This window comes from Camelus dromedarius, chromosome 6 (genome assembly GCF_036321535.1).
Source record: "Camelus dromedarius isolate mCamDro1 chromosome 6, mCamDro1.pat, whole genome shotgun sequence".
Lineage (NCBI taxonomy): Eukaryota > Metazoa > Chordata > Mammalia > Artiodactyla > Camelidae > Camelus > Camelus dromedarius.
This window is the reverse complement of record NC_087441.1, coordinates 34421970-34439395: the sequence shown is the minus strand read 5'-3', so window position 1 is coordinate 34439395 and position 17426 is coordinate 34421970. Positions and strand designations below refer to the sequence as shown.

At 35.6% G+C, this 17426-nt stretch overlaps 1 protein-coding gene and 1 non-coding gene across 8 annotated transcripts in view; both read right to left on the bottom strand.

The window, feature by feature from the left end:
• TRDN (triadin) overlaps positions 1-17426 on the bottom strand; it is a 306540-nt gene that overhangs the window by 261735 nt on the left and 27379 nt on the right. For all 7 annotated transcript variants that reach the window (XM_064486726.1, XM_064486727.1, XM_064486728.1 and 4 more), the window contains exon 2: positions 1230-1439. In XM_064486726.1, coding sequence (XP_064342796.1) covers positions 1230-1439 — 210 coding nt within the window. The remainder of the gene's footprint in view (positions 1-1229; positions 1440-17426) is intronic.
• On the bottom strand, positions 2642-2711 carry TRNAD-AUC (transfer RNA aspartic acid (anticodon AUC)). The gene has a single exon. It is a non-coding gene; the product is annotated as a tRNA-Asp (tRNA).

The window sequence follows — 17426 nt, the reverse complement described above, 5'->3', positions numbered from 1 at the left end:
ATAGCCCTTTTGCTTTGAATGACATCATGGGACTTATCTCTACCTGTTAGGTGATGCTCACTTCAGCCCAGCTAGCCAGCTAGCAACGGTACACAGGGCAGAGTCATCTCAATCACATCTCCATGTCAATAAACCCAAATTATACAGTTTTATGACATTGGGCTATCTATACTTGCATTTCTTTTAACACAGCCATTTCCTGGCACATATAGTAGATACTTGATGAGTAATTGTTGAAGGAGTAAAATGGCATAATGAGAATAGAGGATCCTTCAGGATAGAGAATGCAACTCACAGTATTTATCATTTCTGGGTCCTACTGATTCTGCTCCTACTGAAGAAGGAACAAGGGAATCGAGGGGTGGGTGTGCACTGCAACTATGGAGCACATTAAGAGGTTAATAAAATGTTTTTGCTTGTGATACAAAGTCATAAGTATAAACTCATTCATCTATTAATTTAATAGTTATTGAGCACCTGACTGATTCTTTACTTCGAGGAACTCACAGTCAGTAGAGCATGTCAGATGTGGAAATAGACAAATATAATTTTAAAAATACAAAAAGACCTTGAACAAAGAGATGAATGACATACTGAAAGATTAAATAGGCCATAATGAAAATCTAAATTTCCTCACTGATGTTACTCCTATTTTACTCAAAATCCATAAGAAAAACATGGCTACTTAAGATGTAGTATCTTATTACAATTCTTGGAAAATCTTTTTAACACCCCTTATTTTCAGGAATTCAAAATAGGATGTTTTAATGGAAGGGCAACAAGAATGGGAAGGAATTTTGGAGCCAGATGGTAGAGGGACTTAAAAATACTTAACACAACTTTCCATTTGTCCAGGAGTATTTCACTTGGTTTGGTTTGGTTTGGTTTTATACTGCCAAATGTAAAACCTACAAATTATTCTTTATTAATGGTTGATAAAGTCCCTATTCCCAAACCAAGTATCCACCAAGCTTTGGAATCATTATCTTCATGAAACTATAACATTCAGCTTTTGTTCGTCTCTTCAAATAAGGAAATCGGTTGCAATCGAATTCAACAAGGATGACAAGCAAAGAAGGGTGGGAAAGATGAAGGTGGAAGCTGGACTTCAGTAGTGACCCTCGAGCATGTTTGCAGGATGCTTTGCTTATTTGCAGGGCGAGAAACAAAGCCAGAACCGAGGGGAATATCGTTTCTTTTCATTTAAAATCAAATATCATGGATCTTACCTGACAAGTTTTTGTAATCCACTAAGTCAAACATAACAACAGCCACAGCCGACCATGTGATGATCAGAGCAATGACCAGAAGCCAGGCTGCTGGGGAGCTGAATGTCGTCACTATGTCTTCAGTGACTGTCCTCTTCAGCACTTTTCCAGGGGATTTGGGCACAGATCCATTTTTGCTGTCTATCACAGTTGTGGTAGTAGATGCATTTCCTAATCAAACATGGAGAAAGGAGAATTACAATTTAGAATTTCACATCAAACATTGATGACAAAAAAAGAAAAACACAAAACCCAGACTATATAAGTGTACGTAGCTTGTTGACAGCATTTTCTATAGCAGAATACACCTCTTCAGTGGCATATACCTCCCCACCCACTACCACATTTTCACTTCCTCAGTGTTTACCCTCCATCCTGATACCCACAGGCCCTCGTAATCAGCATTCTTCCTCTCCCAAGTTCCATAAATACTGCCATCCAGGCCACAAACTTTGTCATCCCCTTCAATCATTTTTACATCTTCCTTACCACCTTCTATATCCACTACCATCAAGGGCAATGGCTTTTTTGGTCAAGTTGCTTTTTAGCACCTCTTTCTTTTATTTAGGCTCTTACGTCAGTTCTAAATGGAAGCGAAAATATCTCCTCTGGGAGAGAAACAAAATCAGTGATAAAATAGTTCAAATGGATGAAATTCCTCTTGGATATCCTGGTTTAACAGCATAGTTGACCCTCTATTGAGGCCATTCATTTTTATTTGTGAAAGGGGCCCAGAAGATCAAAGAGATTAATGTTGGAAAAATCTCATTATACCCAGAAACTTTTTTATTTCTGCTTTCAAAAGTCTGTATATTCATGAGTGAAAACTCAAAAAAATATTTTAAATTAGCAAAATAAATAGATAATTGTTTGTTTTTCTTAATTGAACTACAGCTGATTTACAATAGATACTTATTTGTAATCTCACCACCCCAAAACAACTGTGGACATATTGTTATATTTATACCTACTTTTCTGGACATGCAATATAAATATATAAATATGATTTATTTGTTTCTGACAAGTCATGATCACATTATCCGTTCTGTCTTTTTACTAGGCAATATATAATAAACTTTTTTTTGGCATACGTATTCCATAAAATACCACTTAAGTGGCTGCATGACAAGTCATTCCGTGGCTATGCATAATTTAGGCAAACAGCTTTCTACCCTGGGACATGGCAGAAGGTTTCTCAGCACACATTAATGATTTTTTCCATTAGGAGAATTTCCTAAATATAGAATTTCTGGGACAAATAATATAATCATTTCTGGATCTTTTGAGAATATATGTATATATTTGTCTGCATGTTTCTTTTGGGGGGGAGGTAATTAGGTTTATTTATTTAATTGATTAATTAATTTTTTTAATGGAGCTACTGGGGATTGAACCCAGGACCTCGTGCACGATAAGCATGTGCTCTACCACTAAGCTATATCCTCCCGCTCCATGTATTTGTTTGAAAATTAGTCTATTTTTAAAAATTGTCTATGCCAGCATTCTCTTTCCTTATCCTTGACAATCCTGGGTATTGCCAGTGTTCAAAATATGTGCAGTCACATAGGAGGAAAATTCTACTTCATTTGCAATTCTTTGATTACCAGAGATCAGCTTTTTTGTGTTAATTTTTCATGTATATTTCTTATCCTGTGAAATTTTTCATTCATTTTTCTGTAAACCTCTTTTTCATGGTTCATAAAATTGTGTACACATATGCATATATGCATAATCTATATGTATGTATCTTATATATGTATATGTGTATGTACATATATACATGAGTTTACATGTGTATATACTTATATATATGCGTGCGTGTTTATGAATAAGCACACACACACAGAATAGCACCACTTTATCTGACCTTACGCTGCAATGTTTTCCTTTAACTGTGTACTTTTTCTTGTTATGGTATTTTTACGTACAAAGTGAACATTTAAAATGTTTGTAGCTCTTTCATTTTTCTCCTGTAAAGTTGCTGCCTTTGCATGGCTAGAAAGCCCCCCTCAATGGAGAGCAGGCATATATGATTATATCGACAACCCTTGGCCCATAGAAAGTTCTCTCTAGAGGAAACTCAGAGGTCATCTGAAGCAAATACATCATGTTACAATTAAGAACAACTGAAGACCAACCAGAAATTATACAGATGTGTAGCAAATAACTGAATACTAAAGAGAAAAAAATATCCCTAACAATCCAAATATTTTTGCCAAAATCATAGCTTAACAACATATTTCATGTTTTTTAAATATGAGCTACATTGTCTATAATAAATAAAGAATCATACATCAAGATAGAAATTTTTGATTAATCATATTCTAACATACATATGTAAATATTTTCAATTTTACTATCTACTTCTAAATTATATTTCCAAATTAAAAAAAAAAGACTCCAATTTTCAAACTTCTTTTGACACTTTTTACAAAAAAATTTCACGTAAATGAAAAGGCTAATTGTAGTTATTCTTAGAATAATCCTCATAATAGTCATCATAACCATCAACATTACTTTTACCCCACTTCCACAGCTGGGACTACAACCCTACCATCATTATAAGGAAAGGCTTAGAAACAAAATTTGAGGGAGTGACTTCTCAATAAATGCAGGCATTTGTTTCCACTTAATAAGCATATACATTAGGCTAAGACATTTGCAGGGAACCAAAAAAGGATGCTGTGACTCCCTCAGTGTCTTTCCTAGTCAATTAATTTATTTCTTGTAATACAGGAAAAGAGGGACATACTGTAGTTTACTCATATTAATGGAGGCTGGTTTGCCCCATTAACAATATTGAGAGATGATCTGTAACAAATAAACTTATTTTGTTGTAGTACAAGTGTTATCAGTGTAACTGAATTTTGTAACATAGAAAAATAAAGGTTGAACCTTCAAAAGATGTATACACAGGGTACTTAGTTTAGAAACCCAGTTTATAAGTCAATTTTGAGTTGTTGGCAGAAGGAATAAAAATAATACATGCAAAATTAAGTACTCTAGTTAATAAAGTTTCACTCTTTTTGTTTCTTTTCCCATAAAATGGTATTTTCCTCCTCTGTTAAAAATAAAATAAATAACATAAAATAAATAGACTGATTAGGGAAAATAAAATCAAATTCATTCACATGTACATATTAGTAAGTACTAATAATAACCAAACACCCTAGTACAACTGTGTTTCAGATGACAATGGCAAAAATCTAGGCACATATTTTTAAGAGTAAAAAACTGACGAGGAACATCACAGGTAAAATTATTTAATTAAGATTTTAAAACAACTTTAGCTAGAATTTGACAATGAATCTCTTTTCTTTTCTGAAAAACTATGTGCATACATATCCCAAGTTCATGAACTCAATTTAGTTGAACTGATACCAAGACGGAAAAATTCCTTTAAAAAACAGATTTCACAGATTGTACTTGAGATAGTGCTCAAAGAAGGAAAAATTAGAAAGAACTCATGTTGTATCCTCTCGTTGATTCTGGTGCCAAATTCCCATCACTTCTAATGGCAGTTTTGAACATGGATGAAAGATAGGAATGCTTTGAAATACGATTTAAGACCCAAGTGGGGCTACAAGTGAATCAAATCTTTGGAATTATGATTTGCAGGAGAGTCAGTGAATTGTAAGTGTTTAGGAGAGGCCCACGTGAAAGCTGATACATTGCTAATCTCCAGTTCTTAACCTCTGGAAGGCTTCCTAGTACGGCTCTATGGAGAACTCGGGAAGAATTGCTTTTGCTCTTCAGATTCACTTCAGTGAACTGTGTGTTAGAGAGCATCTCTGCAGACAGTATCATACACACCTGCTTGGTATCTTGAAACTGAATGAATAAACTTACTGAGATTTGATACAAAATGAATTGAATCATAGTCACATTTTTAAAAAATAGAAAAGATTTAAAGGCACAAGAATGTCATTTTTTTTCCTTTTTTATCAGAAAAATAAGACACTATATAGATTCAGAAAGTTACACAAGTTTAGAATTACAATATGCCTCAGTTTTTTAAAGAACTGGTATTAATATAAATTCCAAAATTTATTTCATACAGTCCTGCCAGAACAATTATGGTACAATAGTTTAAATAGATGAAAATGATAAAGTTAAAACTGAATGATTTAAAAAATTGTTTCTATCTTTTCATCTTTACATCCTTGAAAGTCACTCTTAAGAATTAATCAAGACTCAAAGATGATGAAAATATATTCTGAGTATCTAACTGCAAAAACATAAGCAATTTGAAAGTAATCTGAAGGTTATCCTGCTTAAGGAAAATGATGTGTTGCCTTTGTTATGGAAACACACTAAGCTGTACCTTTCAAATTCCATTGAAATTTACTTGCAGAAGCCACACACAGCCAAGAGGAATAAAATTAAGGGAAAATAAATTGCCTTCCGTGACAGCTGGTTAAGATAAATGCAAAGAACAGAGTGTGTAATCTGAGATTATTTAATGTTTGAGAAGCACTTTGAAGATGACAAGAGCTAGTTATTGATATGGTGGAAAAAATGAGAGGTAAATATTACTGAGCAATTTGACATGGGTGATGCTTCTTGAAAGTTGGCGTCTCAGAATTGGAGCAGAGCAGCAAGGATATGTGACAGTATTTTCCATGCCTACCTTTTAATTCCTTTCCTTTTGATTTCACACAAATTATCTTCATTGCCAGATAGCCAGAATCAGCTTCAAAAGAAGTGGAATCTGGCTGAAAGGCCAAGTGACTGGCTTATGAAGTAAAATTAGAGGCTGCTCATGCAGTGGTTCTAAAGACTAGCTTCCCATCAGGTTATGCATCAAAAAATAAATCATAAGCTTCCTGAAAGAATTCACTTAACCTCATCATGCCTTACTAATCAGATGAGGAAACTGCCAGATACACTTGCCCAATATTATTCCTATTGGACACTAGCAACACAATTTCTTCCAGGATGCTCAAGGACGACAACTACATTCTCGAATGGTATAAGTAAACTACTGCATCCTCATCACATAAAAGCATAAGTTAAGAATCTTGCATTTTACTATGTGATATGATTTGTGGAATATTCTAACACTAAATTTTTTCTTCAAGAATTAGAAAGCAAAGGAGAGAGGAGTATATAATATCAATGACATTATCAAAATGTATGTTATTCCAAAATCATATTAAGAAAGTAATTCCTAATCACAAGAATGACCTTTGCTGTATTTTTACATGTTTAAGAAAACATGCACATAGGTAAGAATTTCAAAGAAACTCTACGGAAAAGATCTTTCAGCAAGTAAAGTTGAAAAATGAAGAATTTTTCTTTTAAGATGCCTATTTTATCATTCTTAGTATGTCTGTATGAAGTATGTCTGTGTATCATATACATAGATATCTGTGACAATTAAATGATGCTTTTCCACAAGTATATACAAACTGAATGAAAATCGATTCTGAGAGGCAAGATAAATCATGACAATAATAATTCACAAAAACAATCCTGGATATTCTAATTGATATATATGTAATACTGGTAAACCGTAAGAAATAACCTAGAGTTATTTTTAGAAGAATCCAGATTCTAAGTACTTAAAAAAAAAAAAAAAAAAAACTGCTCGCTCTCTTTCAAGGTAAAAATTGCTTTTGTCTTAAACCAGAAACCGATTCCCTGCCAATTTCAATGAAAGCCCTATATTGCCACCTTTCTCCCAAGATTTGGAGTATGTGATTACTGTGATATTTCAAAGGATGATTTGGCCACTTATTCTACCTGTGGTGGTAGAGAGATACATGCCTATATTTTACTCTATCTGGCACTCCTTCCTACCCACCCACTCCCTCCACTCTTCTAGCAAGTGAATTTCTTTTTGCAGGGCTGGGATTAGAAAGGGAACCCTCCTCTAACCCCCAGCCAGAGGAACGGGCCTTCCTGAATGGACCGGACCATTCAGAACATGCCTTCTTGCCTGGGACTATGAAGGGATGGGACAATCAGAGTCCTCCTCATTTTCTGTGGAACTTCTGGGGGATGCTCTCTGCTGGGGTTGCCAAGTTGGTAGTGTCTACCAGTGACCCTCTAGCCCACCAACTGAAGAATCTGCTGCAAGATGGAAAGAGCCAGGGTCCAGACACCACTGTGTAGGTTCATGCAACTAGCGGTGTGGAGAATCAGATTTTTCTCTGGATGTTCCAGTTATATGACCATATATAAACTCCTTTAATGACCAGCCATCAGGACTTCTCACTGATTCTCTTGCTTCTGCTGGGAATGTAAAGAATTATTCTCCGTCATCTGCTTGTGTCAAGAGGATCTGTCATAATGATCTAAATATCCAGCTTCTTTTGTGAAAAATCATTTTCATTTTTGAAAGAACATCTCAAATTTCACTCTTATTTTTTGAGGGGCTGTGTTGTCATGGTCCTAAGCAAAATGAGGACTTTTGGGGCTTTCAAGGTCAAAGTCTAGTATTGAAGTGCTCTTTCTAGGAAGATTTCGCTTGTGTTCTGGGTGAGTGAGAGGCAGGATCTCCCTCCGTGGGCAGCAGTCCCTCGCTGTGACCTGCCAGCCCACTCCCCAGTGCTCATTACTGCCAAAAATAAATGTCTCTTCTTGTACTAGCTCTGTAAGCCTAGCTTCCCCCTACCTTTTGAACTTTTCATTTTCAACTTAGCAGTTACTTTTTTATTCAAAATACTTGATTTCCTACAAAGAGTAAACTGAATTTAAAGGTGAAAAGCAATGCTGAGTATATAACTAGAATTCACTGTTTGAAACAAAATGTATTGAACTCTTAACACATTACAGGTAAAATGCATTGTGCTTTACCAATCTGAAGTAGGCAGGGATTTCTGATGCATTCTTTTTTTTTTTTTTTCTACTGAAAAAAAAATGGTCTTAGTGAAATTTTTCAAATCCCAAATTCTCCACTGATAACTCCTTGATCTTTTGAAGCAGACACTACTGTTCTTACCCATGATTCTATAACTTTTTTTGATTAATACAGTGACATAGATAACATTATCCTGACTTTCATGTAGTTCTTTGTTTTCAGCAAAGCTTCAGATTGGGAGCTAGTCATCTACCTTTTCGTAGCTCTTAGCCAGGCACTTCTGTACACAGTGAGGCCCCAGTAAACACTGATTAAATGTGAAAAACTTCTTAAGTTTTGCTAAGGGAATCAGCCAAGGAAAGTGTCCTGTTAAATAACTTCAATCTTTCTGCATCTAGAAGGATGTGCGATATGCAAGGACTTCTATCCAGAGAAATAAATACAAACCAAAATACACTTTTATGACATAAGAAAGTATTGAAATGAGAGACACAGTTACTGAGAGAAGTGAAAGCATATCTGTTCAGAAACTTTGCCATTTGCAGCAACATGGATGGACTTGGTGGGCATTATGCTAAGTGAAATAAGTCAGTCAGAGAAGCATAAATACTGTGTGGTATCACTTAGATGAGAATATAAAAAATACAACAAACTAGTAAATATAACATAAAAGAAGCAGACTCACAGATACTGAGAGCAAACTAGTGATTACAGACTGGGGTGGGTATAGGGGTAGGGGTGTGGGAGGCACAAACTATTGGGTGTGAGATAGGCTCAGGGATGTACTGTGTACCCTGGGGAAACACAGCCAATATTTTGTAACAACTGTAAATGGAAAGTAACCTTTAAAAGTTGTATAAACATTTTAAAAAGTTAAAAAAACAGCCTATCGGTTCGGGTGCATCTTATAAGAAATGGGAGGTTGAGCTGGTCAAAATAATTAAGGCTTCCCTAGAGGAGGAAAGACTAGTGGGGTAGAGAAAAAGATGTGCAATCTCTTCGACTTAAAAAAAAAAAAGCATATATTTACTAAATAATGTCAATAATTAAGCAAAGACACTCCGTTCTAATGAGGCAATTAAAACTAGCATCTTGAACGTTATTAAGGTTGTTAAATCTCCGAAAGGTGCAACATCTGGGAGAGGTTTCTACAACCAGATTAGGCAGAATAAACTTGCAGAATAAAAGGGCTGAGGATGAATTTACAGAAGTGTGATGGTGCATTTTCACAGTCATTTGGGGCTGCTGTCACAATATACCACAGACTGGGTGTCTTAAACAACAAAATTTTATTTTCTCATAGTTTTGGAGGCTGGAAGTCTTAGATCAGGGTCGGATTCTGGTGCAGACTCTCTTCCTGGCTTGCAGACCACTGCCTTCTCATTGTGTCCTCACAAGGCAAAGACAGGACAAGCTAGCTCTCTACTGTCTCATGGGATAAAGGAACTAATTCCACCATGTGGGCTCTGTCCCCTTGACCTCATCTAAATCTAATTACCTCCCAAAGACCTCATCTCCAAATACTATCACACTGAGGAATAGGGCTTCAACATGTGAGACTGGAGGGACACAATTCAGTCCTTAGCATGCGTGTTTCTGTTTGATTATTTTAAAATATTAAATAATGTTTTATTTATTAATATTTGTATTGAAAATAGTAAATATTTTGAGCAATTATTTTAAAATTTCTCAAAAGAATACGAATAGATTTAGGCTTAATAAGCATCGCTATCTTAATAGAGATGTATATTTCATATTAAAATAAAGGAAATCATGGCCATGGTCCCTTCCGAGCAGTGCAAGTTCAGGTAGCCCAGATCAGACAGTCAGTGTGTGCTACACATAGAGGGGTGGTTTAGGGATGGAAATCAATCAGCAAGACCCATGATGGGATTTTTTATGACAATGATTTTGACAGATTCAGTCAGATTCCTTTCAGGAGAACAATCCAACCTAACCTCATGACCCCAGAGAGGGTCATGCAAGAGGTTAGGTTACTTTAGGTCCTGTCTGATTTTCTGAATTTGAAGTTGGAGGATGGAATCGACAGAAAATCTCCCAAATTCTGTGGATTCAATTTGAGACAAAGAAAAGTCTGACTCTGGTTCCTACCAAATATGACTTGAATAGGACAGACATAAGATCCATGAACTATATTCAGTTCTTTAGAGGAATTAGCTTTCTAGTATTTTACGTTTGGGTTGACACATATTCTTCCTGTGCCAAATATGCATAATTGAAATGCTTTACCTAGCCCCAGCAGCCCTCCCACTAAATTGCCCCATTGTCACTGAATTACCAACCCACTGAAATAGAAAAGGCTTGAGTAAAGACCTGCTATTTCGATTTGGAAAAAATTTCTAAATTCAATGCTTCAGCATCCTTAGCTTTCCGTGATTTGTTGACTCTAATGGGTGTTTTTTACTTCCTTTTTCTTAGACATTTTCATGGAAATCAACTCTTCCTTAAGAATTAATCATCTCCTGCTGCTTTCACCCCACAGGGAGTCATGATGTTACCAGTGTGGTGTCACAACAGCTTCCACGTTATTTCCATCGGAGGAGTGTTAATAGCCGCCCTCACCTTAGAGTATTCACACTCTTTTCATGCAAATGTCCTCGGTAGCAACAATAAGGACTCCAGGTAATGCTTCTGCTTATAAAAGGATGCATTTCTCACATTGCCATCAACTATTTTCAGGGAATTTAAGGAAATGCAAGAACTAAGCCCTAAATTTCTCTCAAGTTTACTTCTCTGGATGAGTTTTCAGGCAATGGTTCATGAATCAAACTTTTTTAAAAAATATATTTAAATATAAATAAAGCTAGCCTGTGTTTTCTAAGAAAACTTGTATCCTTTTGTTGGAAAAGTAGTCCTAATTTAATGATTTACTATTCTCATATGTACATGCATGTGAATAAGGATATTTTAGCATATATAACCATTAACTAAGGACATGACTCATTCTATTGAGAACCCAGAGGCTTTTAAAATAACCCTTATGACGAAGTACCTTTATTTTCACACATCTTTAATTATTAGTAATATAAATAGACACATTCTATAGTCATTCCAAAGTTAATACTATTGCTGTAATTGGATTAAAAGCCGATACATAGAAATTTTAAATCTCTAATGAAGTAAAACATTTTCGGATTTTTGTGATAAAAAATATAAGCTTAGAATTGGGCACCATTATAACAGATATTACTCTATTTTGTTTAACTTGAACCCAAAACTTTATTAAGCTATTGGAAAGGTTTAGAACAGATCAGAATAGTCTAGCCCAAACCCTCAACTTTTTGGACTGAGTCCACATATCGCATGAAGAAGATACACATATTGCATGAAGAAAATGTTGCCTGAACATTTGTTGTGTGTTTTTTAAAATCATTTAATCTAGAGGGAAAAAAAAGCAGCTTCCTGTGCCTTTCAAAGGACTTCTAAATGAGCTTGAAGCTCCTTTATGCATTTCTGAAAAGAACATTAAGGTATCCGTGCCCAAATTTCAAAAATGCAAGCAATTAGGTAAACACAAGTAATACTTTATACAAATCTTTCTTCTAAGAAGCTCATAGAGTTTTAGAAACAGCTGATAAAGCTGTACATGATATGAAAGGAAACTGAAAGAGAGGAGTTAAAGATAGCCAGTTTTCTGAAATCTACTCATTATCCAAGTTTTCAAAGCATTATGTATTGCTTAGTCCCTAACATTCTCATCCTCTAAACTGTCTGTCCAAACAGACCTAAAATTGATCTTAAATTGTGTGTGAGGAAGATTCCACTCATTGGCAACTAATAAAAGACTCTTTCTCTGGGCAATTAAAGTTCTGATACAAAACAATTTTTAAAAGCAAAGAGATAAACAGAATAATGAAGGGTTGAACTTTTTCTTTCCAGCCCCTTCACACCCATCAACCTTTCAGCTTTTACTGAGCAGAAGTGTAGTCATTTTATTGAGTATTCTGGTGATAAAATTATATCCTCAGCACCTCAAGGAGTAAGAAATAAATGGAAAATTAGGAGTTTGTTCTCTAAGAACTTACTTGGTATTTACTGTCGGATAGACTCGGATAGACCTGACTTTGGTATCGGTGTTCGGAACTGGGAGGGAGGGGCCCCTTTCCTCAGGGTCAATCCAGGGTCAGCTCCAGGTGGTGGGACTGTCAGTATTTTGTGGCACAGTGCAATTCCCTATCCCATCATTTCAGAAGCTTATCTGAATAGGATTTTACTATTGACAGACCCACATTTCTGACATTAGGTCACTCAGAGCAGTGATTTCTATGGAGTGAACATCTTCATAGGCTTTATTTGACTAAGCTTATTCAAGCATTACAGCTGCATTAGTATTACCAAGCCATAGCGAATTCAGGAAAATCAGCTTTATAAAACTGTGGTTGCCCTATAGCATGCGCTTTTAGAAAACACTAAGCAGCTTTCCCTTGAGTAACATAGCTCTAAGTTATGCTCTACGAGATGTTTGCCATCCAATGTCTCTATCTTACATGAGAAGAGAAATAGGAAACAATTTAGGAGTCATTTTCCTTGCATAAGAAATCACTTTCCTTTTAAATTTTATAACAAAAGGGAAATGCATTAAATATTCAAATATGAATATTAAACTCTTTGATCCAGTATTAGAGGAGGTTCTTCAAAGATGGCATCAATTCTTTTCTGCATCTTAACTGCAGATGAAATGTGCCTCCTATAAAGACTCCACAGATTGTAAAAAGAATCAGATCATAAAAAATTTTTGCTAAGGCAATTTTCAGGAGAAAATCATAATGGTTAATATCTTAGTTTTAAAACTTATCATAATTATATTGCTTTAGGCTTATATAGCATCTCTGCCCCAGGGAAACTAAAGATAATCACACAAGCCAGATTATATATATATATATATATATATATATGATACATATATCATATATATATTTGTCTATCCATATGTATATAATATATATGCATATAATTTCCTGGGAAAAACTGAGTCATTTCACTGAAGCCACAGTGACACATAAAGAGCACTTGGGTAATAAATGAAGGACATCACATGAGTAAGGTTTGTCAAAATGTAATGTTGTAAAAGGCTGCTTCATCCTTTGGCAAAAAGTTAAACACTATATAACTTTTCTAGGGCTACCGTAATGAAGAACCATAAATTGAGTGACTTAAACAACAGCAACGTATTGCTTCACAGTCCAGTAGCCAGAAGTCCAAAATCAAAGTGTTGGCAGGGTTGGCTCCTTCTGTGGGCCATGAGGGAGAATCCGTTCCAGGCCTCACTCCTTGGCTCATAGATGGCTGCGTTCGTATTCACATGGCATTCTCCCTTATGCATGTCCATCTCCAAATTTTCCCCTTTCTATATGGATACTAGTTAGACTGCTATTGACATACTATTGACCTAATTTTAATTTGATTATTTCTGTGAAGACCCTGTCTCCAAATAAGGTCACATTCTGAGGTAGTGGGAGTCAGGACTTTGACATTGGAATGGAGGGCAGGTTTTGGGGACACAATCAAACCCACAGCAAATACCATATGGTCTCTTTTCAATATCATAAAATTATCTGTTGAGAAATTAAGTTTAATTTATTCTAAGGCATTACCATTAATGACTTGTATAAAAATGAAGCCTTGAATTAATCAAATTGTCAAGGAAATTTGTGATTTCTTCTTATCCCAAAGAAACTGTGAAATTATTTAAGTGATGGCTTCTGGTAATAATGCTCTTGATTATTTTCCTTCTGTTATAGAAGCATTAAATTATAAAATATATGTATGTAAGTGTATGTATTTTAAAACGTACGCACACATAAATACACACACACGCAAACATAGTAGGTTAGACAGGTATATGTCATCAACATATTTTAATGAAATGATAGAATATCAAAACCCAAAGTAACTGCAATTTGGTCATTTAACACTGCGACTTGTCCAAATTACTCGTTTTTTACTAAATTGAAATATTAGATCCTCTTAACCAGATATTTAACATTTAATTAATCTTATCCTTTAATGCCTTAATCTATAAACTACAATATAAATAAAGACCACACATTTGTCAAAGGAATAAACATTTATGGATATTATGTTTTCAGAGAAAATTTTGTTATAGATTATAGCCTTTGTGTGACTGAATCATAATGTCATAAAAACGTAATGATTGCTATATTAAAACATGCACAATAAAAATGTTTCTTCAAAGAATACCTGCTTCCTTAATTCATCCCAGAAAAAGAAATTCCTTCTAAAAATTAAGAAATACCTAAAGCATGAATCCAATTAAACAGAATAAAATCCTGGCTATAATAGTGATTGATTAATCCTAAGAAAATTTACTCAACAAACCCTTAAAACACAGAGATCTCCTTGGGGTTAACAAACAACTTAAAAGTCATAATGTGAAATGTCAAAAATTAGATTTGAACTTTTTTATAGTATTATTAGATGATATATCTTTGGTGCTAAAAATTAAGCTTTTCAATTCATCACTCAATCCTGAGGAATTCTCAGTCACCAAATGACCAGATCTCATGCTCTAACACAAAGGCCTAATAATTGCAAAAACAAAACCAAAAACAAACAAGCAAGCAAAATAAGTCTAGAATATGATCCCAGCCCAGAATATGGCTCTGCATTATAAAAACAGTGCTACATGGCCTGTGAGAACCACACTGCTTTAGTCATAAAAATGACCATTTTTGAATCCACAGACTCCACCATATTGCTGAGATGCTTGTAGCAGAATAGCAACATTTCCTAGTGCCCTAAAAACTGTTTCTCATGAGATTTAAACAGAGAATAATCTATAAAATTTAAGTCTTAATTATGCAAAGCAGAACATTTTCATGAAATCACTTATTAATTTATTCCATTGTTCATTTGTACTTCTCAGAGACCTTATGAATAAAAGTCCTTTTAAAACACATTATTCTAGTAGTACCTCTTGTGAAACAGTATTTTATGATGTTTCATATGGCACCTTCTATAGTCACATCCCCCTCAGATTCTATGACCTGTAAAGCAAGCCATTAGTGAAGGGGACAAAACCAATTTGCCCTGCAATGGATCCTGATGAAAGACTGAATGAATAGCTGCTAAGTGGACTTTCCATAAATAGATTTGCAAACCCAAATGAGAAATTAAAAAGCACTCAAGTATTCTTTTTATCTTCTTTTAAAGATGGCTTTGGTTCTTCTGAAAGGAAAGAGTAATCAGAAAAGAACTTGTCAGATTATTGCTTTAAAAAGACATTAAGAACATGCCACAGGTCAATAGCAAAAGTTTGGAGACAGAGCAGTGAACAGGGAGCTGGAGCAGAGGTGACTAAGGGACCTCTTAGCTGTCACTTCACCTCTCCCTAAGCCAGTCAGTCTCTGCAAATGTAAATCAGAGACTGCCCCTCCCTTCCTACAATGACCATGGCCAACTGAGAATGAAAACTTGATATTCTTCATGGAAAACCACAGTGCTCAGTTAAGTGCCATTAAAGGAGTGTGATCTATAGCAAAGGTCCTAGGTGCAATAGAAAAGCTTTTATGTAGGTGATACAAAACCAACAGATCACATCACTGTCACCCCCACCTTTGAGACTTTGTTATCTACCCAGACCTAACCCCACCCATGACAAAAAGCATGAGCACAAAGAATTGCACACACCGAGTCTCAGGCAACCCTGGCTCCCATCACTCATCCCTTCCAATTAGATACTCCAGCCAACCCCAAATGTCAGTGATTCCTGGGACACACTGTGCCCTCTCTCCTCTGTGAATGTGAGAAATCTGCAGCCTAAGTCTGAAATGACTTCCCCCAGGTGTCCACCTTACCTCTTACCCTCTCCTCAGGATTCAACTCTATTGGGACACTACCACATCCCTGTTTTTATATTGTGCTTTGTCTATTTCTATGCTTTCGTGCTAAGGGAGCAGAGTGGAGTAGTTGTAACCTGGCCCATTTGGCCCATCAAATTGAAAATATTTACTATCTGGCCCTTTATAGAAAAACTTTGCCAATTCCTGCTCTGTGAGGAGAGTAACTAGCAGAGCAGGAACTTTAAAATATTTGTTAAGTGGTTTTAGAATCAGGAAATAATTTAAGCTAACATTTTTAAAACATTAATCAGGCCTAGGGGAGGCATATGACACTATGACATAAGAGTAGGGTTTCAATGGAACAGTACTGGGTTTGAATCCAGCTTTGCTTTTTACTAGTAACTGTACTTTAGGATTTACTTATAGCACTGAGATGATTAAAACTACCTTAGAGGTTTATTAAGAAGCACAGCATTAGGCACAATTTGCTCCTTTTTATTACCAACATTCCCCACTTTAATATATTGTTGATAATAATGATAAACAAGCTTCCATATAAGTATGGCTTCTTAAAATGTCTCTCTTAGGGGGAAATTACTTCAGCTCCATCCATTCATTCTTTCAGCTCTGTCCGTGGCATTCTGAAGCACAGAGATTAAACCGCTTTTTCATGTCTATGCTAATTGGGGTTATACGACTGAGAATGTAAGCCCTGGAGGCTTAGAAGTTCATTTCTTTGAAGAGACTTTACATTGCAAAGTATACAACTGATGTTCAACTCATTCATAACTACTGGTATAATAAAGCCAAGAGATGTAAACAATTCAGAAATGTATTTCTCCAATCAATGTTTAGAATGCATAATGGGAAAAATCATGCATTTTCATTCATATGAAAAACTCATAATGGTTTTAATGCGTTCACCACCAATTACAAAAAGCACAGTATTGCCATTTTTGTTAATCTTTGCTGCAATTTGGTGCTATTCTTTATTCTAAACAGGCATTAGGTCCCGAAGGATTTTTTTTCATAAGGTGGTTATTTGGAGCACAAATGTATTTCCCCATTTTAATTAAAGAATGTTAGGAAGGTTGGTTATGGTCTCAGTATGCCCATCAAAAGCCTTTTAATATTATGCAGCTGAATTGTTACACAAATAAAACCGCCGACATCCTCATGCTTTTTAATGTGTTTGTATGTTATCTTCATGAGGGATGGGAGCAAGGCCTCGGCAGCTTAGGCCTCGGTTGGCTCTTTCAGGAAGCCTTAGATATAAACCTCCAGGTTGACAGTGTCCCTCCTGGATGCTTCCAGACCACCCTCCTTGTACATTTATCTTAGACTTATCATATTATATTGCAATTGCCTGTTTTTGTTTCTGGGTCTCCAACTAGAATGTAAGCTCCTTGACGCTTCTCATTTCATTTATCTACTCTGGCGCCCAGAGCAATGCCTGGCCCTAGGTGAGTGTTAGTGAATTGGTGTGCGGACCAGAATAGTGAATGCCTCACAGTACCTTCTATGGAGCAG